Raw genomic sequence first — 24,700 nt, 5'->3', positions numbered from 1 at the left:
ATTTCATTATCTCCAAATTTCATTGCTATCCTTCCCCCACTGGAGCGCTACCTATTGATATTTGTTAACTAACCCGTGGCAGCTATTTCTATTGGACCTGGGATGCCAAACTTGACACAACCTCCAGTACATCCCCTTTGGTTTTTTTGGCAGTACATAGGCTCAGGAAAGAATTTTACTGCAGAAATCTCAAATATCTGGTGCCCTCAACATCCCTCGAATCACAATTATACCTTTCAATCTCACCCTCAAGCCTCAGTGGCATAGACACAATCTAACACCCTCTGTTTCGACTTCTATATCCTACTTTGCAATAGACAGTATTGTGTGGTCAGACCATGCCCCTGTGTTTGTCTCAGAGCGAGAGAGAGAAACTGACTTTGGATACTTGGCGACTCAATGATAACTTGCTAGGAGATTCTTTTTGTGTGATGGGGATAAAAACAGACAACATTCTGTGGAAGACAACGCCAATGATTCAACTTATGCCCCCCCTTCAGTGGGAAGCTCTCCAATGTACTATTAGGGATCTTTTTATTTCTAATAGTTCTCATTTGAAACAAGCTGTTTCACACAAACTGAACTTACGCTTTCGAAAACTTGCGACCCTCAAAACAGCTAATAAATGCTTGGTTTCCTCTGTCACACAGTTGGAAGGCTCTAATACCTGACAGGAGTTATTGAGTTGTCTAGACCAGAAATCGGCTAGTGTTTGGAAAAATTCCACAGAGTGTTTTAGGAACACAGATAAAAAGTAGCCGTTGACTGGCTACAGCCTTCCACCCTAAATGTTGGGTGCTGCTTACATTACATCCATCACATCCTGCCAGGGGGCAAAAGTATATAACACCTCAAAAATGGACAAGGAAGTTACAGACCATTATGCATCTCTATATAGTATCCGATCCCGCTATCTGTATCCTATGTGGCCCAAGCAACTAGCAAAAATTAAAGATCATATCTCCAGAAATAGTCTCCTTTCATTCAGTAGAGGACAAGGCAGGATTCACTAAATCATCCCAGACAGATGTCTGTCCAGCCTTCGTTTGATCCTAAGATATTGGAAGTCATATTCCATCCCTTCTAGGACAGAATTTGCAGATTGTTGCAACTATATTACATATTCGGGGGGGGAACCAATTGTTATAGATGGGCATTATAATTCCTTTGCCAACAGTTGGTAATATTGGTACTCTTTCAGAATATCTCCAGCTATGCATACGTGGAACCAGCACGCACTTCTTGAATTTTCCTTCCCCCTCCCCGTTTTTTGTCCTTTTGCTTGAGGTTATACTGTGCCTTGTTATACACGTACACCTCAATTTGCAGCTTATTGAATTATCAATTCACTACCTTTTGTAGAGGCTGACAATGTGCTGTATTACTACTTATTGTGCTGCAGTGCGGACCTACTAACCTTTCAGTTTGTACTTTGTCTGAAATCCATGTTTTTTTTTTGTTTTTTTTTTAATATTACAAAGTTTGTTGATAAGCCATTTACCAGAAATGCATTTAAAAATCTTGGGCAATTTCTGACATTTTGCCTCCTTCCATTTTAAAAATAACCATTTAGATTCTAAAATTCTACAGCTTTCACACTAACCACTAAGACTAATAGTCTGACGCTGTGTTATTTTTGGGGAAACACTGTAGTACACACTGTCTTATATTTTTTCGCCTCAAAAAGGGCAGTGTTTTATTGAATGGCTGTGATTGGCTCATCAAGCGCTGGCTGTGATTGGCAGATGGCGCTGGGATTAGCCAATGACAGGGCTCGCTCTGCTGGAGGCGGGGTATTCAAAGCCCCATCATCAGCAGAAGCTGAGCAGGCAGACGGGGAGGACTCGGCTGTTTGCTGCAGCGCCGGAGACCATCAGGACGCCGCGGACCAAGTGAGTATTGATTTTTATTTTTGGGGCACCTCAGCTAAATCCTATTTTTAGGGGAGGCCTTATATTTCAAGCCTCCCCTGAAAACCCGATAGGTCTTACTATTGGTGAAGGACCTATTTTCGGGGAAAACCAGTATACATAAAAAAACATTCCAGCAATCACATCATCACTGGCAGGGTTAGCTCATGTCCCTTGCTTGCACAATGACCTCTGTAAAGGTCACAGAACACATGCAAGTCCTACAAGTGCAATGTGTAAATGGCCCATGAGGCTGCTGTAAAGTATATAACTTTTTAGGTCCCCTGTCCATATCATCGCTCCCACAACAAATCACAAAACCAAGTAATTTACTACCTATTCTTTCTTTTTCATCCATGGTCAGCTATCCAGCCATTACTGCTGGCATATGGTATGAGTAAACCAGCGTATTAGTAGGCATAAGTATAATACAGAAACTACATCTAGGTTCCCACTTATAGATGCGATAAGTATTGCCATGCGCCATTGTGGAAAGAATTTCTCAGCATACCCAGCTGAAAAGGATATCTGCCTCAAAAATGTTCCCGTTTAAGGCTTCCATAGAGGTATATTTGGTGTTGCAATAAACCATTCTGAGAGTTGGAAATATCTCCAGTGATTGGAGGGATTATAAAGGTTTTAAAATTTCCATTGGTCGCTAGCAGTAAACACTACGCCACCAAGGGACGCCAACATGAAGGCAATGAAAGGGTAAACTCCTATTTACACTCTCAGGCCTTGTATATTAGTGCAGTGTGTTATGTATTGCATGGACAGCGCCATTGTCACCTACGAGGCTATACACGTGACAGTGTGTCGTCGAGTGTATGACTCCGACCTTGCAAAACGGTTCTGGATCATTACGAGTATAGGTTGTATATCTGCACGGTTACCCATGATAGGACGTCTTCTCCATGCAAATCTGAGTGGTGCTACATTACAACTGAAGAGGAAAAATCAGAGGAAGGGGGCCCTTACATGTAGCCACATGACACTACTTTAGGAAGGACAACTTGTCCGTGCATTTCACGTACAGCACGTGGATCTATTCTAACCGATTCGGCTACTCACAAGCCCTCTGCCGACAGGGGTCAGGCAGCACACAGACATGTGACCAAGTGTGGTCTGATGTCAGTTGCAGAATCACATACAACAGCCATGTGAATGGGCCCTAACCTTCATTAACCCGTTTAGGACCAGGCACTGTAAATCAACGGCACCTGGTCCTGGGCTTATCGCCGATAGTAAAATTACAGCGGCGCTTCAAGCCTCCTGCCTCTGCAATCAGAGACAGGAACGGGCTAAAAACTGTTAGTGACAGCTGATAACCTGGAGAGGAACGCATGAGGGGTATTTAACCCTTTCGCATATGAACAATTTCTGTAACAGCTCAGCCCTAACAACCCATCAGGTTGAATCAGCCAACCAAATCAACCAGTCAGGTTGAATCAGCCAACCCAAGCAACCAATCAGGTTTCTGGAATTGTGAATCAGAACCAATCAGGTTGCTGGAATTGCTGAATACGGCTGAGCTGTTACAGAATTTGATAATATTCCTCCGGGAGGCGGGGGGGGGGGGGGGGGGGGGGGTCATGTGACCGCCCGCATTCCCTGCTAAACACACGCCAACCAAAACAGTTGCTGTATGCGCCCTGTAATCCCAAACTATACATATTATACATTAAACCTTCTGAAACAAAGTGAGGAACCCGTTCCCATACTTTATTTTAGTGTAAATACACTAATTTAAAAAAAACCAACTAGAAAGGTTTAAAAAAAAAGCCAAAAAAAAGGTCTGGTCCTTAAGGTACAAAACAGCCTGGTCCTTAAGGGGTTAAGGCTGCATGCAGACAAATGGATTTACATTGTGGAATCTGCAGTCGGCGTCCACTTAGCGGTTCTGCAGAAAATGCAGTTCCTAGCATACTATGGAAAAGTGCTTCTTCCTCCACACTCAGAAATGAATTGCGATTTCCGCAGGCGGAGGGAAAATCACAGCATGCTCTATTTTTGTGCAGTGTATGTATAAATGGCTTCCATTGAAGTCAATGGAAGCCATCCAACCCATGGCCCATCCTGGTACCCATATTATCGCCTAGCGACGGTGTGGGAAAAAGAAATAATCAGCGTACAAGAACTGAGTATTTAGCCTGGGTGGGGATGGGACACATGGGATCACATTGCTTCCCCTCTCCTTTCTGACAGCCACCTTATCTCCCTTTTTTCAATTACTTTACCTGCTAATTTTTTGTGTGTGTTCCATATGCCCCCTATATCAGGGAGGTACGTTGGTACTCTGCTGCCATACTGCTCCCTAGGTACCTTATGACAAGGAAAATTTGACAGAAGTGGAAGGATGTGGGCAGTGCTAACAGTGGAGGTAAAAGCAGGGGGTGCAGTCAACTTCATGATCTGAGGAAGGGAACTCTCACACCCTGGAGGATGCCAGTGTTAGTGGAAGGACAAGGTTTTAGTTTTATGCTTACACAATTGAATATGGGCCTTGCACTTGCTTCACTTGAAACTGAAGCCCAATTTGATTTCTTATGGAAACATCAGCTTTCATTTCTCCAGTTCTCTCGTCTTTCTCTGGTAGGGTTCGGTAGCCAGATCGAAAACAAACTGTCCCATATATGGCCACCACAAATACATAAGATTCTAAGTACTCTGAGGGCACTCTGAAGGATTCAGAAGAACTACGAAAGGGAAGTCTTCACAGTCCCACAGAACACTTATGTGCATTTTTATTCTTCCCATGTCCTTCTCTTAGGTAGACATGATGGGCTTGGTTTACACATGTAGATGATTGATGGAATTAATATTTATTCCCAATCATCAGCCCAAGTGATGGTGCTGGCAACTAGGTAAATGAAAATGCAGTTAGGCGTATGCATCTTTTCTGTTGCACCAAAAATCGCCTGGTATGGGCAGCACGGCACTCTGCATAAACAGTGTGCTGCCAACAATAATGGAACTGTAGGAGCCTACAAGATAGTTTGGACACATGCAGTAGTGCCAATTACTCCATGGAAATGGATTTTAACAACCCAGATTTAGGCCTCCTATTCACGGGTAGATTTGAGAAATGATTTTGCAGGTGACCTGTGCAGAAGATCAACAATCCAAAGTGCCTATAGGGAAGCCCTGGCATACGCAACTGAATTTAAGCATGCAGATTTGATGCGGAAAACAAATCGCAGCATGCTCCATTTCAGTGCGGACGGGCTTACTAGAAGTCAAAGGGTGTGGACGATCCACACATATAATTGTGAACGCACTGTGGATTTGAAGGTTAAAATCAATTAGGGAGGTGAGGTTGCAGATTTTTTTCTGTGCGGATGATCGGCAGTGCATCCGCGTACATCTGCGTGGAAAACCCATTACATACATGATCTCTTCTGCAGGTGGAATCCGATCCGCCCATGGACAGGAGGCCTACCTTGATCAAACAAACCCCTGCTGCAGATATGAAAGCAACCTTAACCCCTTGAGTGGCACGCCCGGAAATTTTCCGTGACGAGCTCCACTGCTCATAGCAACATAGCCCGGAAGATTTCCGGGCTATGTATCACTATGGGAGCTGCAGAGCACAATGCCACAAGCTGTGACAGTGTGCTCTGCCTGCACAGTCCCACAGAGAACAAAGCAAGGGCTATGACAGAAGCAGAAGATATTGCCGATATGCCGGCAATATCTTCTGCTTTGTTTACAGGTTGCCATAGAGACCATCGGCTTATCAGAAGCAAGCCGATGGTCTCTGTGGCAGGGAGAGCTTGGTGCTTGTCTGTCAGAGGACAGCTAGGTACCAGCTCTTACAGCAGAGATCAGAGAAAACCTCCGATCTCTGCTGTGTTAACCCTTTACATGCTGCAGTCTATGTGACTGCAGCATGTAAAGGGCTGTCACTGCAGCATGTAAAGGGCTGTCACCATCGGACCCCGGAATGTGATCAGGGGGTCCTGATGGGTCCCTGTGGAAGTCCACTAAAGGGGCAAAAAAAAAAAAAAAATTAAAAAAAAGGAAAAAAATTATTTAAAAAATTATAAAAACACTTGTCTCCCTTTACTTTGTAAAAAAATCAAAAATACAAAATCACACATGTGGTATCCATGCATCGTAATGACCCAGAGAAGGAAGTTAATATATTATTTAACCCCTTAATGACATGGCCCCTTTTTTGCTTTTTTCCCCCATTTCTTTTTTTCCTCCCCCCTGTTTAAAAAAATCACAACTTGTCCCGCAAAAAACAAGCCCTCATATGGCCATGTCAATGGAAAAATGAAAAAGTTATGGCTCTTGAGACGCAACTGCAAAATTAGTTGAAATTCAATGATTAGACCATTTTAAAAAACCTGCCCTGGTGGGCACGACAGGGTGGTAGGAAACCCGCCACTCAAGGGGTTAAATTGAAGTGTTCATTGAAAATGTCAAACACGAAGATCCCCCACGTGACCATCGCGGTCAGTATGTGCACTCCCGTACAAGAGGAGAAACCACGTACCATGATCTCTTACAACTATCTGCCCTAGAAAACATTTGTAGGCCAAAAAAAGAACAGATTTCTGTCAGGACAAATTACTCTCAAGTCCCAAGCAAAAGCGCAGCTGTAGCAGCCTGCACACCAAGGCAGCCCGCTGGAACAAATGTATGTGACATTACATTTCCATCAGTACTTCGGTTATTTGCATGCAAATGATAATGTGTGCAACAAAGCAAAAAACAAACAATAGACATTGTTGTGCCAAAGACTCCAACTTCTTCTACATTGGCAAAACTATTCTTCTCATTGCCAACCTAAGAAATGCCAGTGTTCTTCCCTGGAGTTATGGTTTCATTTGGAATTCTGAATGTTGCCTCTTAAAGTCACAGTCCAGTTCTAGTAAAAGCATGGAACTCATTACTGCACTGGACACAAGTATTAAACCAAACACGGATCTAACAATACTAGATCCTTGGGTTGTCCAGCTGGTAAATATCCTACTGAGCCATTTCTTCCTTTGTGACCCCCACAAAGTCATTATGATGACACAGTGGGGCACTTTTCAGGGAAGAAAGGGAAAGTGAGAGCATCAAGTATTTTTCCCTCTTATTTGCTAGAGCCCACCTTTCCCTGGTATTCTAGGTAGTCCCCCACTTTCTGCAAGTAGCCATAGAAGAGTCCATCCTTCCTTTTCCCCATTGGTCAAATCCAAGCCCCATCTCCTCCTATAATCACAGATACCCTCTGCGTCCCCCAGAAGTCACAATAGTGCCCACTGTCCTCTATATACTCCCCTTCAGCCCTTTCCACAAGGCGTTCTCGGATGGCCAAGTGCTGCATGTAGCCCTCTACTTTTGCAACAAACTTCGTTAAAAAACTTTAAAAGACTGTCACCATCTTTTTCGACCCTTCGAGAACACCATAAGGTAGTGCCAGTCACCCTTTTCCAGTGATATATCTGCTGTGTGGATCTGTGCAGTAGTTTTTGGAGACAATTACATTTTATCAGTAGCAGTACATGCATACATGACAATTTAAAAGGAACCTGTCACCTAACTTATGGCACCTTTAGGTGAGGTGACAGGGAGCCAGGTGCTATATTTTCCCCACTCACCCACTTCCTGCCTCTTCAAGTTTGTGCATTGATAGAAAATCCAACTCTTCAGAGCTCTGTCCGTGTACTTCCTATACAAGTCTATAGGAGAGCAGGCATCAGGAAGAGTATGTAAAAAACAGCACCCAGTCATCCCGCTAAACAGCGCTGTAAGTTAGTGTGTGGTGCGTGAGGCAGGTAACAGGTTACTTTAAGTAGTCCTGGAGATGCATGAGCTGCAGTTAGATACACCAACCTCATCCTCAAGCCACTGATTGACTGATGTCTGCATATAGAGAAAGCTGTCAATCATTGACTGGAGTGTGGGGTGGGCATGGCTAGGATGCAGCTCATGAATATGCAGGACCAGTTCTGTGTCTGGCTGCTCCTACCGTAATAAAATGCAAGTTTCTCCAAAACTACTGCACAGATCCACACAGCTGACATATCACTGCAATCAGTGTGTCAGACACCATCAGTGAGGACTGTAAAAACATGGTAACAGAGGCTCTTTAAACAGGAAAAGCCCACATCATCTGCCAGCTGCCTGTCTTCATGAATTGGGCAGCATGGGAAAGCATTAAAGGGGTTCTGTCATTTAAAAAAAAAAAAAAAAAAATCAATACTCACCTATTCCTCCCCAAGCATTCTACTTAAAGCACCTTCTGCCCACCAATCATCTCCCGTCTCCCGCAGTCTGGCTGGGTCATGTCACCAACAGCTGGCTGATTCTTCGTCTTCCGGTGACAAAGCGTCCATCAGCTGAAGTCTTTTTCTTGCAGGACAATGTACGCTACGTCACTAGTGACACTGCCTAGCAGGAAGCGCCGGATACTATGCTGGGCTAATGCCAATACTGCGCATGTCCGCTGTCTCGCCGCGAGCGTTCCTATACTAACACCGCGAGGCAGCATACCTGTGCAGTCTCGGCATTAGCCCGGTATAGCATCTGGCACTTCCTGATATACACTGACCTGCCGGAAGAAGAAAGCCACAGCATAAGAGAAAAGAGGATCTGGTCGATTTGCAGTGCGGTGAGCCAGGGACTACAGGAGCCAAGAGAAGATAGGCGAGTAGAAGAAGCAGTAAGTAGACTGCCTGGAGAGGAACAGGCAAGTATTGATTAGGTTGTTTTTGTTTTTTTTTTATGACAAAACCCCTTTAAGCTACCAAATGCGTGTAACGCAGGGACCACGACTCACCAGAGCAGATTTTCTAGTCACCAAGAGTATCGCGTCTTTCCTGGCCCAAGGCACTATGTGGCATAGCTCAGTGTTCTCATGAATCAGATGGAAGAAAATGGGCTCAAGGACTTGTATATACGGATTGCTTTCTCTAATTAAACTGGGTAGAAATGCTCTTTCATAGCAGCCAGCAAACTGGAAGTGAAAATAATGGAGAAATTGCATAGGCCAAAATGGTGCTCTCCTTATTACACTGGCATTAGATAATAATGCTGGAGAATGCACCCAGTTGTAACAATAGATCACCAAGAAGAGGGCCTACAGCCTAAAGGTTTCGGACAGTTCTCTGTTCATATAAAAAAATGGGAACGGAAGAGTCAGTTAGTACATACATGTCATCGGCTGCTTACAAGCATGCGTTGTCAGTGTCAGATCAGGTAATAAAGCGGTAGTTTTATTTTACAGGTTCGCTCACATGGGGCAAAAGCATTGCGGAATTTCCGTGACAAATTCCACAGCACATCTGCAGAAAAACCCACAAAAAAAAACAACAAAAATCGGCACCATTAAGTGCAGAATTTTGCCCAGGAACCAGATGCGTATCTGTAGCTTATTCTAGCAGCTACTTCGCTCCCTCCCAGCAGCCTCTAGAGAGCGCCAACAGTGGCATGTATTCCGACGTCAGAGGGAGCGATCTACCTAATAAAATCAGCTGTGGAAGTGCAGTGGATTCATGGTCAACAACCGCACCTACAGTGCAGATGGCCATGGAATTTTCCACAGTGGCCATGCCCAGAGTGAACATACCCTACAATTGTTTCCATTCGGATGCCACCAGGAAATGGAACATTTTAAAAAAGAAATACTATTTTTATGGCTCTGAACATAATTGTGGGGATGAAATGTGTTGAACTACTGGTCATACCATGAAATGCACTGGGTGTAGATTTAATAAGGGAATACCCAAATGAGCTCAAGAGAAATCTAAATACTTTTAGACCAATTTAGAAAAATAAAAATCCATCAAAAGTGTTCTCTAAGATTCAAACGGGAAGAAAAGCAACTATAAAAAACAATGACAGGAAGTACAGACCGCACAAGTGGTGACCTATAATCCATGTATGTCCTCAAAGGACATTGTGCAAGTCGAACATAGCTGTTAGCAAACACTAGATTCCTGTCAGAGTAAATTACACTGCAATCACAACAAGCACTGCTCGTTATGGACAAGACGTGCACGTGGATCCTCATGCTAGAAACAAAGCAGGAGAGGGGAATATACAGACCACAGCACCGAAGATGTACATGTATCATTGACCCCAAAATCCCAGGCACTGCACATATTACTCATTCTATCCACTCACCAAAAGTTGATTTTCTGTAAGGACTAATTCCGTAAGGCTTTCACATTCTCCAATGTATTCTGTAAGCTGCATCAGCCGGTTCTGGTCCACTTTAAGAATTGACAGCTTCTTCAGCCTCCCTGGGAAACAAACGTGGTTACAAGTCATGTAGAGAGGCCATCAATTACAACAGCATTTTGACAGCTATACGAGATGCAGAAGAGATTAGATCGCGTCCGCTTGGACTTGACAGAATTTACGTTGGATGTATACCATTTTCTTATTTCCTAAGTGAAGTGCCAATTTCCTAATTGCAGTATTACAGATTCTACCCCTTAGCTTGCCGCTTGCCAACATTTAGATTCATCCAGCCGTGGCGTTTCATAAATAGAAATTAATTTGTGTTTTCTTGGCATAATTTAACCCGAGACCAAAATTATAATGCAGACAGCAACATCAAAGTACAAGTTATTAAGCAACCCAACTAATGAAATGGAGCCAACAATAAAAATCCAGTAATTCCGTTCTGTCTGGAGTATATGCACTCCCGGATGCACAGAGCTCCATTATCTTCTAGGACAGAAGCCTGGTGATGTGAATGGAGCCTGCCCTTGCACAGCTCTCTTTAAGAGGCCAAATTAATGTAATAAGGTATAATGTATTGTTCATTCATCCTTGAGGGATATTGTACTTGACAGCAGTGCAAGCCTTAATGGGAACCTGTCACTTTGAAATGGAACCTGATTTGCATACAGCATCTAATAGAGTAGGAGGTGGTGAGCAGATTGATAGATTATATTTTATTCTACTCTGCAATCCCTGCAGACTATGGGTTTAGGGGTCCAGTGGGCGGTACTAAAAGATTGACAGCCTTCCTTGTATAAGTATGCATACCGAGTTAGCTGTCAGTCACTGGGAAGGCCCACCCGCCGGACTCCCAAGCCCAAAGTTAGCAGGAATTTAGATCAATAAATGATTAAATCTTCAGGGGAAAGATTCTGTATAATATTTGTATTCAGCCACCTCCTCCTCTATTACATGTTGCCGGCAGATCAGACTGCAATTTGAATGTGACAGGCTCCTGTCAAGGAGGCGGTGCATAATACAAATAATGCAGGCTGAGTGCCAAAGGGCGAGGGGCTTCTGAAGCACCTCCATACCGTGGAGCTCGTTTGCTGAAGATACTGGTGCTTTAATTAACCAGGATCGGTTGGAAATTTAGAGGATATATATGCCAGGCAACGCAACATTTTCCATACTAGTCATTACTGAACAGCAGGGTTAAATTTGGGTTAAAGACTCCTAAATCAGTCTTTACTGGTTCTTTGCTGTGGCAAAGCACAACAGAACCTGCAGAAAACAGATAAGACAGGCGATAAACTAAGGGTGCTTTTACATGGGACGATCTGTTGGGCAGCAGATGCCAGACAGGCCGTCCCAACAATAATCGTACCTGTGCTTAAACACATGACTGAGCATCACTAGTGAATGGAGGGAAAACAGACTGGAGATCGTTCCGGTCCGCCCGCCTCCATTCATAGTAAGCAGGCAGCCATTCATAAGTAAACGACTGTTTACACGGAAGGATACGATTGATTTTCTGCATGCAGAAACTGAATAACGAACAAGAAGTGAAAGACTTCTGGTTCTTTTGTTCAATCGCTGCATACATTTACACTGAAAAATAATAGTTTCAGCTGATCGCGGGAATGATAATCCTTCTTATAAAAGCACCTTTAGGGTGCCTACCCACTGGCGATTTTATTTCCTGCGTTGCTAAATTGCGTTTTTTCTGAAGAGCAATTAGCATAGAATGTGTTCTTGTCCATTTGGGGTTTTTTTTTCGTTTCGTTGCAATTTTTTACATAGGAACTGTCAGTTGCATATGTGTCCTTATTTTTCCCTTAATGCACCCATGATTGTCAATGGAAATTAACGAAAAAGGCGCGAAGAAGGCACGAAAACCGCCGCAGAAAACGTGCAAAAAACGCTGCGTTTTTCACGCACGAAAATCGGCAACGCCAGTGGGTAGGCGCCCTTAGGCTGGCTTCCCACAAGCGGAAATCTCATGGTTTGGCCGCAGCGAAAAACTGAGATTTCCGCCAGGAATCCGCTGCTTCAAAACCCGCAGCACTTAGCCGCGGGTTTTGAAGCAGCCTGGCTGCTCGCTCTTCCGCTGCAGCCGGCGCTCCCATAGAGAAGAGCGCGGCTGCAGCGAAAAAAACATGCTGCGGCCAGGGAATCCGCGCCGCAGTGCCGGCTTTGCCGCTGTCGATTAGCCATCCTGTGTGGATGAGATTTCTGAGAAATCTCATCCACATGGCTGGCTAACCTCGGGATAAGCGGCCGCAGGCGGACTTGACGCGGCAAAATTCCGGACGGAATTTCCGCAGTAAATCCACCCAGTGTGTACCCAGCCTAAGATTTCTCTAAAATAAGATCTGCTATAAGATCTCATCCAACACCACCATGCACAAATATAACCTCCTCCGGTGAATTGTTGCCTTTTTAAATGCTGAAGTAATTAGTTACTTTTTGAATTGCCACTAAATGACCTTTCTCGGTCAAACATCTTTACTTTCCCAATCCTACAAGAGATGAGCGCTGCCAGTAGTGCCTGACAGCAGCTCATAGAGCCGTTCGTCATCCAAGTGTGCACACCAGAACCTTTACTTGTGATGACTTACACTCAGAGTAGGTCAGCAATGGTTGATTGGAAGAAGGTACGCCGCTCAGGATCCACGCCGATCTGCTGATCACCGGACTGATCCAGAGCTGGAAGCAGATAATTCTTTCTATCAATTTAATGGAAGCTTTTCTTGTAGTACCAAACCGGGCCACTGTAGTACGGACAGTGATATCTGCTTCCAGCACTGTCCACACCGATGACAACTCAGTAATCAGCTGACCAATGGGGATCCCAAATGGCGGGCCCTGCCTTTAGGCTAGTCATTAGTAATAAAAGTCATGGAGAACCCCTTTAGGGGTAGGTCCGCACAGTACAGAATTACTCTGGATTTTGTCTACGTCATCATAGTGCTTACTGTGTTCTATAGAGCGGTGCTGTGGTTTGCATACATGCAAGGAAGTATTTGTGCTTTTCATTTTCTTTCTGCGCCGTCGTTCTATGCCCCTTTGATGAATCTCGGAATGGCATCTGCAATATCTTAACTTAATCTCAAACTAGCTGGTAATTCATGCCAATTCTATTAAAATGCTCCAAGTAGTTTTGCCCTTACCGATGCCATCAGGTAAAACCTCAATTAAATTCTGTGACACGAGTAGATCAGTCAGTGAAATCATTCCGCTGATCTCTTCAGGAAGTCTCTCCAGCTTGTTCTCCGACACATCCAAGCAGAGCAAGTTTTTCAGGCTTCCCATTTCCTGCACCATGATCAACAGAGCAAAACAAGTCAAAGCAAGCAATATTACATCAGTCCAAGATGCAGGGCGGTAAAGCATGAATAACTGATGAGCATATGGAAGCTAACAAACAGAACACAAGTCTCATCAGCTGGAGGTTTGGAAGATTTCACATTAATATGTTCACTTTTCACTATGGCTCTATTCACACTGCGTTAATGGTTTCCATTAAACACATGCACACCAGGAAAACCTCCCGACGTATACCTTTAATGGCAGCGTTGATAGGTTTTTAACAGTAGCATCTGTCACCCATAAGATCTAAAGGCAGTCTGTAACAAATGTATCCGTTAAACAGATACCATTATAGCCTATGGGTGACGGGTTTCTGCATCCATTTAATCAATCAGTCAACTGTGCGCAACAATGATTACCAATTAATGGATATAGAATGAAAAGCTATGGAGAAGAACAGAACGCGTGCCATACAGCGGCATCTATCACCCGTAGACTATTCTGGTATCCAGGATATGTCTAGATGGGAAAGCGCAGTCTGTTGCAGTACTGCTTCCAGAAAAAAAAACCCTGTACCCCCAAAGTATAGCAGTTGAACAGAGGCCAATGGGCCTCAGTCCATCGAATGGTGGGCTAATGGATGTGCTGGGAACGTTCCTGGTGCATATGTCAAATGGATCACATAAGCGCAGTGTGAAAACAGCCTAGCAAGTACTAAACAGATGCAAAAGCCAAAAAGTTCCATACAATTAAAAAAAAAAAAAAAAAAGAAGTACAAGTTAGCATTCAGGGTTGAGTATTATTTGGTGCTCTAAATAAAGCGCACAAAAGGTAAAGGGGTCAGGCAAATTTGGAGAGCGAAAAATTAGGCGAATTATCAATGGCCATTCATTTATCAGACATTTCACTTTTGTACATTTGCGCATTTCCTTAAAAGGTGTCAGTATTGTTTATGTTCAATTAAAATTACCCAAAACCTCTACAAACTACATTGCGAGGATAGAGTTGTCAATGAAATATGGTGTGATTTTTCTAAATGCAAGCACTGATCAGCAATAAGAGTGGGCTGACATTCTTTTAAGACCCCCAGCAGAACGTCTGGTCCATACACGGATCACATCATACATGGGGCAGTAGGGGAGAAACTAAATCTAATGTCTAGTTGTGAGCTTAAGATATAAAAGTCAGCATCCATGGATAGTACCCATTTCCTTCATGTTAAAGGGGTTGTCCCACGGCAGCAAGTGGGGTTATACACTTCTGTATGGCCATATTAATGCACTTTGTAATATACTCAGTTCAATGGGGCCGCTCCGGCGTGCTCGCGCCGCCGAGGTCTTCTGCGCATGCGCAGACTAGCTCTCCGGCGCGAGCACACCGGGCGGCCCCATTGAACAGAGCAGAAGACCGCACAGCGCAAGTGCGTCTAATGGAAGGAGAAGACAGCGTTAGTCGGCGCCATGGAGACGGGGACGCCAGCACCGGAGGGGGTAAGTGTATAACTTCTGTATGGCTCATATTTAATGCATGATGTATATTACAAAGTGCATTAATATGGCCATACAGAAGTGTATAACCCCACTTGCTGCCGCGGGACAACCCCTTTAACTACGTTTTAGTTCTGTTCCTATGACCTTTGATTGCAGTTTAGCTGTATTAATGGGCGAATCTGAAAAGCACCTCTTGCCTTAATCTGGGCTCAAGCTGCCACCCCTTCTCTATTACAATGAAGCGCTGCCTGTTCAGATGGGCGGCTCTATATAAGCGGAAACTCACCAGGAAGCCAGGACATGGAGATTTCAATTGAGAGTCTTCTCTGGCATCCCATAGGAATGAATGGAGCAATAGTGTGTACATGTGAGTGCCACTTCATACGGGGAGCCTCAGGACCCCATTTTGTGTGATCAGTGGGGCTCCAGTGGTCAGAATCTCACAGATTAGACATTTATCCTGCAGATAGGCAATAAATTGTTTGCATGGGACAAACTATTCACTACCACCACGGACAATAGCCTGGAGGAAACAGTCAGTCTTTATTCACATCTGGAGCCATCGGAGCCTCCAGTGCAAATCTGTCCCAAAATCGTGCATTGTCTGGTAAAATGCTAGGCAGCGGACCGGAGTCTGATTGACCCCATTATATTCATTCGTCACGTGACAGGTCTGCTTACTTGGTCCTATAAAGGAGCAGGGAAAAGGAATGCCCCAATGCAGATGTGATGCACCTTGATGCAAGTATGCATAAAGGGTACTAAAAACCTCAAAAGTTTGCACAGTGCTGAAAGCTTATTAAGAGCATAGAATTAATTCTGATAGACCTTCTGGTTTCTACTTTGGTTGTGGAAACACAAGTCTCTAGCAAAAAACTTGAGCCAAGACTTTAAAGGACACCCATTTAACATATGGAACCCTAAGGCCAGTCTCACACAGGCAGTCATTTAAATGCAGCGGTCTACAGCGTTTTTAACCCACCCCATCATTGCAACTGGTGGTGCCTAAAAAAAAAAAAATTATACCTACCCGATAATTGGGTTTCCAGGAGTCTCCACGACAGCACCACTTGAGATTGCCTCCTCCAGATAGGACAGGAACACACCGAGAGGTTAAAAGCTTCCCCCCCTTCCCCACTTTCCTCAGTGGATTCTAACGAATTGCCGGGGTAGGAGCTTAACCTAAATCTTTACCCAACTGGGTTTTTTTTTCTTGGAAAATTATATTCTATAGTTTTTTCCATCTTTTTAAGGGGGGGGGGGGGGGGGGGGGGGAGGTTGTACGGGTGCTGTCGTGGAGACGACTGGAAACCCGATTATCAGGTAGGTATGATCTATTTTTTCCCCAGTCTTCTCCACGACAGCATCACTTGAGATGTGCCAACTAAAGTCTTTTCCTAGGGTGGGATTGCTGCCGAGAGGACTTTACGGCCGAAGGCCATGTCCTCATCCTGCTGAACTTTTACCCTATAGTGTTTAATGGACGTGTGCGTCTTCTTCCAGACTGCGGCTTTGCATATCTGCTCGACCGAAGCTGAGCTATGTTCAGCCCATGAAGATGCTACTGCCCTTGTAGAATGGGCTTTAAGAGATAAGGGGATTTCCTTCCCGAGGGCCCTATAGGACTCTATAATGGCCAGGCGGATCCACCTGGATATGGAGCCTTTTGCTGCTTTGCTCCCTTTGTTTGGGCCACAGAACTGGACGAACAGGTTGTCGTCCCGTCTCCAGTGGCTTGTCGCATCCATGTAGCCTAGGACTGCTCTCCTAACGTCCAGGCAGCCTAGGGCTTTTTCTCCCTCGTTTTTAGGCTTACTAAAAAATGAGGGAATTATTATGTCTTGGGACCTATGAAAATGTGATACTACCTTTGGCATGAAGGCAGGGTCTGTTTTAAATACTAATTTGGTGTCCGAGATCTTCAGGAATGGGTGGCGAATGTACAGAGCCTGCAACTCGCTAACCCGCCTTGCGGAGGTGATGGCTACCAGGAAAATAGTCTTGATCGTAAGCATTTTTATTGGTAATGCTTCGATCGGCTCGAATGGTTCCGCTGTCATGGCCCTTAGGGCCCAATAAAGGTTCCAGTCTGGAAAAATATTTATGGGCCTAGGTCGTAGTCTAGCTGCTGCTGTCAGGAACCTGCTGACCCATCTGTTCTCCGTGAACTTTGTGTCACATATAGCGCTAAGGGCTGCAACCTGGACCCTCAGGGTACTTCTCTGGGCCCCCCTGCAAGAACTCTAAGATCAAGGGGATATCCGGGATGGAGTCCCGGGAATCCCTTCCCTGTCTCCATGAGGAAAGCCTTCTCCAAACCTTCTGGTAGATAAGGTGGGTCGTCTTTTTCCTGTTGGACATTAACGTTTCGACCACCCTCTCTGAGAACCCATTCCCTCTGTGTGAGGATTCCTCAAGATCCATGCTGTTAGGTGGAGTCTGTCTATGCCCGGGTGGTTCAGTGGCCCCTGTGATAGCAGATCTGTCTAGGTAGGAAGGATGACTTGGTCCTGGATGCTCAAAGTTGTCAGAAGGACGAACCAACTTCTCTTGGGCCAGAAGGGGGTCACCAGGCTTAGTGCGCATACCTGGGTTCTGAAATGCTGTAAGACTCTGGAAATCAGCGATATCGGAGGAAAGCCGTATGCCAGCCCCTCTCCCCAGTCCTGGCCTAGGGCGTCTATTGCTGTAGGACGATCTCCTGGCCGGAGGGAGAAGTTGCTCACTTTGGCGTTCTCCCTGGTTGCGAATAGGTCCAATTGTGGGGTCCCCCATCGTTTGGTCAGGATTCTGAATGCTTCCTGGGAAAGAGACCATTCTCCTGGGTCTATTCACCTCCTGCTGAGAAAATCCGCTTTTTGGTTTAGTGTCCCCTTCAAATGTGTTGCCGTGATCGAAAGCCCTCTGCCCAGCGGAAAATTTTCTGCGCGATGTTTTGCAGGGCGGGAGACCTTGTGCCCCCTTGGTGCCGAATATGGGCGACCGTGGTGGTATTGTCTGACAGTATCTTTATATGCTGGTTCTGTAGCGAGTTTCCTAACTGCTGTAGGACCCACCATACGGCCTGGAGTTCCCTGCAGTTTGAGGATTGGTCTCTTATCCTTTGTGGCCATGGGCCCTGAAGGAACTGGTCCCCCACATGCGTTCCCCATCCCCAGGCGCTTGCGTCCGTTGTGATGTGCGTGGCTGGGTTCTGTATCCAGTGGACCCCCCCTCCGCAGGTTCGCTGGGGATGTCCACCAATGCAGGGATGTTTTAACTGTGTTCGGGATGTACATTTTTACTCCTAGAGAGGACAGTTTTTTGTCCCAAATGGACAGGACTGAGGTTTGCAGGGTTCTGGTGTGGGCCTGGGCCCATGCTACTCCTGGAATGCATGACGTCGGGCTTCCCAGGGGAGACATGGCTTCCCGAATTGTGCACGATTGTCTCCGTAGGAAGGTTTTGACCAGCCGTCGGATCTTTTGTATTTTTATTCCTCGGGCAGGCAGGAGCATTGAGATTATGAGTTGAGTGTTATACCCAGAAAGGTTTTCTCCTTGCTGGGATCTAAGCTGGATTTTTCCCAGTTTATGATCCATCCTAGGGACTGGAGAAGTTCTAGCACTATCCCCAGGTGTTTCGTTAGGAGTTCTCTGAACCCTGCTATTATCAAAATATCGTCCAGGTAGGGTATTATTAGGACCGGCTTCTTCCTCAGGTAGGCTGCTACCTCTGCCATAATTTTGGTAAAAATTCTGGGTGCTGAGGAGATCCCGAAAGGCAGGCATCTGAACTGATGGTGCTTTATTCTTTTGCCCATATCCACTGCAAACCTTAGCTATTTCTGGGACACCTTCGTGGATCGGCACGTGGAAATAAGCATCTTTTAGATCGATGGATGCCATGTAGGCCCCTCTGGGAATCAACTTTATTGTTGAGGAGATGGACTCTATTTTGAATTTTCTGTACTTGACGAAGGCGTTCAGAGGCTTCAGGTGTACTATTAGCCGCTGTTTCCCGTAGGGTTTTCTTATTAGGAAGAGCCTGGAATAATGGCCCCGGGTTTCTTCGTTTCGCGGTACGGGGGATATTGCATTTACCTGTTGTAGCTCCCGAACGCTTCGTCTTAGTAGGTGTAATTGTTGCCCTGAGCCTCACGTGGTGACGTATTTCCTTCTGGGGAGGGATACCAGTTCTATCCGGTATCCCTGCTGTAGGATCTTTGGGATCCATGTGCCTTCGCAAATCGCAGCCCATTGATCCGCAAAGCTCCCCAGCTTTGCCCCCACAGGGATGGTGTCAGGGTCTCTGCTTTGGCTCGCCCTGGTGGGGGTTAAAGAGGAAATTCCTTCCTCTGTCCCCCTTGGGTAACTCAAGCGGCCCGTCTTGCCCTTGCCTCGGTAAGTCTTGGGCTGCTGCGCTGGGGCCCGGAAGAAGCTTCCTAATGTCCTCCATGAATCCCCCCGATTCCTCTTTGACTAGCCTAGCTACGCACGCCTTGCATAGAGGCCTCTGGTACGTAGCTGGCAGTTTTGTCCCGCACTCCACGCATTTTTTGAGTTTTGTTCTTGGGGGAGGGGGGACGTCTTTTTTATCCCCCTAACAAAAGAGCATTTTTTGTGGGTAAACATGCAATTTTCCACACACAGTACATTGGATTTTTGCATTTGTGTTTTTTGCCGCATTGGCTACTTACGGCTGCTGTGGCTAAGGTTTCAGCTGTCTCTGGTGCTGGAGCACTCATTACTATACCGGTGCTGCAGACACTCTGCGACCTGTAGTGCTGGTCCACCTTCTGGCTTCTCTCAGGTTCCTTTATTTTGAATTTTTGCGCTCCTGCGCTAAGCCCCGCCCCCTCCGTACGCCTCCTAATGCGAGCGCGATGACGTCATCGCGCTGGACACATGATGCCCCGCCCCCCGCTGTCAAGGGGCTTCCTGGAGCGCAGCGCTCTGTCTATACGAGGAGGAGGACCGAGGCTCTCGCTTTGTACCCCCCATGGGCCGCCGCGGGAGGAACCTGGCCCGGGGGCTACCACCCCATGTGGCATCCCGGGAGTCGTCTGGCTGGAAGGGAGGACAGGCTGACCCACTGCCCTCTGATCCGCTCGTAAGTAGGCTTCCGGCTGGTTTCTCCACCAGCCCCTCTCAGAGATCCTGCCTCCTGGCAGGACAGGAAGACACTAAGTGGGGAAGGGGGGGGGGGATTTTAACCTCTCTGTCTCCTCCTGATAGGACAGGAACACACCATCTCAAGTGGTGCTGTCGTGGAGACGACTGGGGAAAAAGTCTTTAAAGAGAAAAATTAAAATAAAACTGCTGAAACGCACTTAAATAGAACAGAGAGCGTTCAAAACGCTGTAAAAAATACCTGTGTGAGAGCGGACTAAACGTACCCCATCATCCAACTAAAACATGAAGTTCTACTAGGAGTTGGTACAGTTAGACAAAAAAGACGAACAGCCAATTTAGTCTAACTGAAGACTTAAACCGTCCCAACCTCATATTAGCCAATCCATTTACAGATTCCTCTTCTCCGATCTTGGAACTGTATGGGCAGACATTTGCCTTATAGAAGAACACTTGATGAGTAGTTTTACACTGAACGATCATAGTTTAAAAAAAAAAAAATTAAATTAAATCATAGCTGTATCGTTCAGTGTAAATCGAGCCAATGATCGAGTGATGAAAAATAATTGGTTCATTTCATGCAAGCATGTAAATCATTGTTGACCTGCTAATCATTGGGTTTAAATAAATACTGATCATCCAGTTCTCATTCACTCGTACAGAGAACTGAATGATCCTGGGGTGGGGGGGGGGGGGGGACAAAAACAAAAACAAAAATTACACAGAACCCCCCCCCCCCCCCCCCCTAAACAACTTATCTGTGTTTAAACTGACCACCCAAGTGAACAAGCAAATTGATCTAATTTGCTTGGAGGAATGGTTTCTCCCTTTGTTTAAAAGCACCTAAAACTACGAAGGAGGAGAAGAACAAAAAAGAAACCCAAAGCACACCAGCGCTCTCAATTAACCTGGATTTGTTTCAACAAGCTGAAATTTCCAAGACTAATAAGCTGGCAGAGCAGAGAGCTGCAAGTCTATCAATTTGTTTTCCACCGAGCGCAGACGCTGCCCTTCAATTTGACCTTACAAGCGGCAATGTGCTTTCACGTGCAAAGGTTATGCCAATGTAGTAATTAGCCTGAAATGTCAGGAGGCTTATATCTTGCCAGTCAAATAAGTGAATTTCATTCATTAACTACTGTATCAGAGAAGAGGAGAAAAGACATCAGACACCTGCTGAGACGTGCGGCGTGTGGTTTTTAGGCATACAATCCACCCGTTTAAAAGACTTGAAAGTGCCATAGAACGCAGATTGTAAGCGCCGCAAACCTGTTCAATTACCGAGGATCTCCCAGCTCTTCCTACATGGATGTTTTTGTAAATATTTGGATTTCCCCACAAAATGCCAATTTTGGGGCATATTTACATACAACTCTGTAGATGGGCGATAACGTTATAACTTGGTACCACTCTTTATATTAAAGAGGGCAGGGGTCAGCACTCAAAAATGTAAAACTGGTTACAGAACACTGAAGTACAGCTGTTTACAAACCAAAACTGGTTATGGTCCTTTAATAAAGTGTACCTTCAGAGACTGCCTTTTAAAATTTCCCACACTGAATGCTTATGGTGGTTGTTGGGTCCAGTGGGCGGGCTGTACCGTCTCTGCTGCCTGGAGTCTGTTCGATAAGCCTGCCTGTGTGACATGAATGAGTACTCCTACATCCTCCACAGGAGGTAAGCCTCATTGAAGAGCCATGTTCCCTTTAATGCCAATCTAATTTACAAACGACCTGTCAGCTTTCCTGGTGTGTTTCAGTAAATTATCTCACGGCTGAAATCCCACCAGCATTAGCAGGGCTAAGTTCGCATGCGGCTCCATGGCAAAATATGCAGCCCAGCAGATTCCTGTCAAGGTTTCAGAGGTGGAATCCACAATGAAAAGTCCATGTCCGAATCTGCTCCCTAAAAGGTCCTTCCCAAACCCCTTTTTCAGCGTTTTATATATTGAAATTATAGCAAAAAGTTTAGTCAAGAAATACTTTTAAAACAGGTCACGATATTTCATGACCTGTTTTAAAAGTATTTCTTGACTAAACTTTTTAATCTTGCTATAATTGTAATATGCATTGCGACTGGCTGCGGAAGGAGCCTCCCTCAGCCCTGTCTGCAGTAGGTCACACAGATCATTAAGTCTCTTCCTCCTATCTAAGCCACACCTCTAAATGGTTTGACATGTGAAAATGGAAGAGATTAGCATAAAATTAATCTGTATTCTTTTTAAGAGTTCTAAAGGCCCTTTTAGACCGGACGGTTATCGTTTAGATTCCCGTGCACTCGCTGCAATTTGACCGATATTGTCCTCTGTAAACGCAGGCACCGACTGAACAAGAACAGCTGTTCCGTGTAAGAGGACCATAAGACTTTTTGCTTCATTAACATGCAGAAGACCCTACGAATTAAAGGCCCATTTAGACAACAATTATCGCTCAAAAGCCATCTTTAGAGCGATAATCGTTGTGTGTAACTGCACTGACATCGTGCAGTTTTCGTTAAGCCGTCCCTCATAGTTGCCTTTCAGCATAATGAAAGACGCCAATGAGCCTTATCAGGGATTCACAGCGGGATACGGCTGATACTATTGTTTCAGCTGTATCCCGCTCCCTGATGACAGGCTGGGTATGAAGAACAGTAGGCTAGCTCTGTTCTCCATACACCGCACGGAACGCTCGGCTGTACAACAGCTGAGCGCTCCGAGCGGAGAACAGCTGGATGCAGAAGACAAGCGGGGACACCCCGCTTGTCTTCTGCATCCTCCGCTCGCAGTGGAAGGTGATCGCTCATCTGGAGCGATCATCTTCCACTGAAAAGGACAACGATTATCGCTCAAAAGACATCTTTTGAGCGATAATCGTTGTGAATAGATGAGGCTTATCACTGTGGGCAAGTTTATCTTCTGTTGACATCTACCATTAACCCCTAGGCTTAGTATTCCTTTAATACTACCTATTCTTTCTCTAAAGGGTATTCCAACTCCCAACGTTGGCACCCGTCATGAATAGTTGATAAATGTTAGATTAGTATGGATGGGGTTAAACTACTGGAACCCCAGTAAATCAGCGCATCCTACCCCCTTCCCAACAGGTGTGTAGATGTAATGTGTGCTTCATACATGTTATGGAAACAGCTGAGAGGACTCCAGTGTTTCAGTAACTCCCATAGAATTGCAACAAGGCACATTCTCAATCACTGCTCCATACAAACTCCCATTCAAGCCATCTACAGTGGTCCCAAAAGCTGGGCTCCCAACAATCTATTATATATCCACCAAATAGGGGATAAATATTAAAGTTTATCAACTAAGTATTCTTTTAAAATTCCAGAAGTGTTCTATACAGATATAGAAGAAGAAAATGTGAAAAGCTAATCCAGCCTTTAACAATTAAGAGTACTTTCACAGTTGCAGAACTATGGCCACTTCAGATTCACTATAGAACACTTCTAATTCTCTGTTCTGGCAGTTCAGGGTTGTTATAGGGATGTTCTATGGATCCAAGTTTTCTGCTGCATTAATATTTAAATGGGATCTTCTGGGCTATTTCTATTGGTCTGTCCTCAGAATAAGTCATCAATAGTTGATCCGTTGGGTTGCGCTACTCAGGATCTCCACCAATTAGATGCTCAGAAGCCTGCTGTCAGCACCAAAACAAAGTGTATGAGTGTACACCGGGGTCATGGCTAGTAAATGCAGGCAAAGCTCCTATTAAAACCAATGAGAACTGTACCTGCAATTACCAGCACCTGCCACTAAACAAGGGTCGAAGGGTGTTGTGACACACCTACGCCGCTTTGGATCCCAGCTGATCAACTACTCAAGGTCACCAATAGAAATAGCCCATAAGACCCCTTTAATTTGACACCAAAGCTGACTTGGAAAGAATATGTTGATCTTGATGTATATGGGTATTTTTGATCCACATAAACTTTGTATAAAATTACAGAAGAACAGGGCAGGTGAAACAGTGTCATGGGTATCAAGCCAGGAAAGTCAGTCAATTTTATTGAAGTGGCCATTTACATCTGAGGATTTACATCTAGGTACACCAAACAACTTCAATAAAGCTAAATTAATCAGAAAAATTCATCTCAGCAGAAGAGAGACATCAGGCCTAACTTTTTAGAATAATAAAGAATCTCAGAGCTACCCAAGTACCATAATTCAGCATTCGGCAGAGTTTGGGCTCTTACAATACAACATTCTTTGCATTACAGCAGTCAATAACAATAGAAACATACCGGAGGCAATTCTGCCAGTTGATTTCCATCCAACCAGAGGTCCTTAAGTCGCTGCAATGATCCAATGGATTCTGGCTGCAACCCCAAACAGAACTGTTAGCGTTCGCTTTATGCAAGTGCATCATAAGTTACTACTTTGAAAAGAACATTATGAAATGCTTTGCCTACAAATACATAACATCTAACAACTTGACATAAACCTCTGAGACTCGGGTTTAGTTTCAACAGATATAACTGCAAAAGAGTACTGAAAAACTCAAGAAAATCTCCCACTGATTAGATCGGAAAAGTCTTTGGCCCAACAGTCAGTAGTCCAAGAGTGCTGACTGTCTGGCACAGAACCAAGCTACATTGGGACTGATCAGGGGACTGCCTATATTATATAGACAAATGGCACTGGGAACAATTTTCTCAATATACCTTTTTTATTGTGTATAATATATATATATATATATATATATATATATATATATAT

The 24,700-nt window shown here is 44.9% G+C and overlaps 1 protein-coding gene across 1 annotated transcript in view; it reads right to left on the bottom strand.

Annotated features, from left to right (window-relative positions):
* LRRC1 (leucine rich repeat containing 1) overlaps positions 1-24,700 on the bottom strand; it is a 121,340-nt gene that overhangs the window by 18,742 nt on the left and 77,898 nt on the right. The window contains exons 7-9 of the mRNA XM_066603869.1: positions 24,226-24,300; positions 13,250-13,394; positions 10,032-10,150 (exon numbers count right to left, since the gene is read on the bottom strand). Coding sequence (XP_066459966.1) covers positions 10,032-10,150; positions 13,250-13,394; positions 24,226-24,300 — 339 coding nt within the window. The remainder of the gene's footprint in view (positions 1-10,031; positions 10,151-13,249; positions 13,395-24,225; positions 24,301-24,700) is intronic.

The sequence above is a fragment of the Eleutherodactylus coqui genome, chromosome 1 (genome assembly GCF_035609145.1).
Source record: "Eleutherodactylus coqui strain aEleCoq1 chromosome 1, aEleCoq1.hap1, whole genome shotgun sequence".
In the NCBI taxonomy this organism is placed as follows: Eukaryota; Metazoa; Chordata; class Amphibia; order Anura; family Eleutherodactylidae; genus Eleutherodactylus; species Eleutherodactylus coqui.
This window is presented reverse-complemented; position numbering and strand designations above follow the sequence as displayed.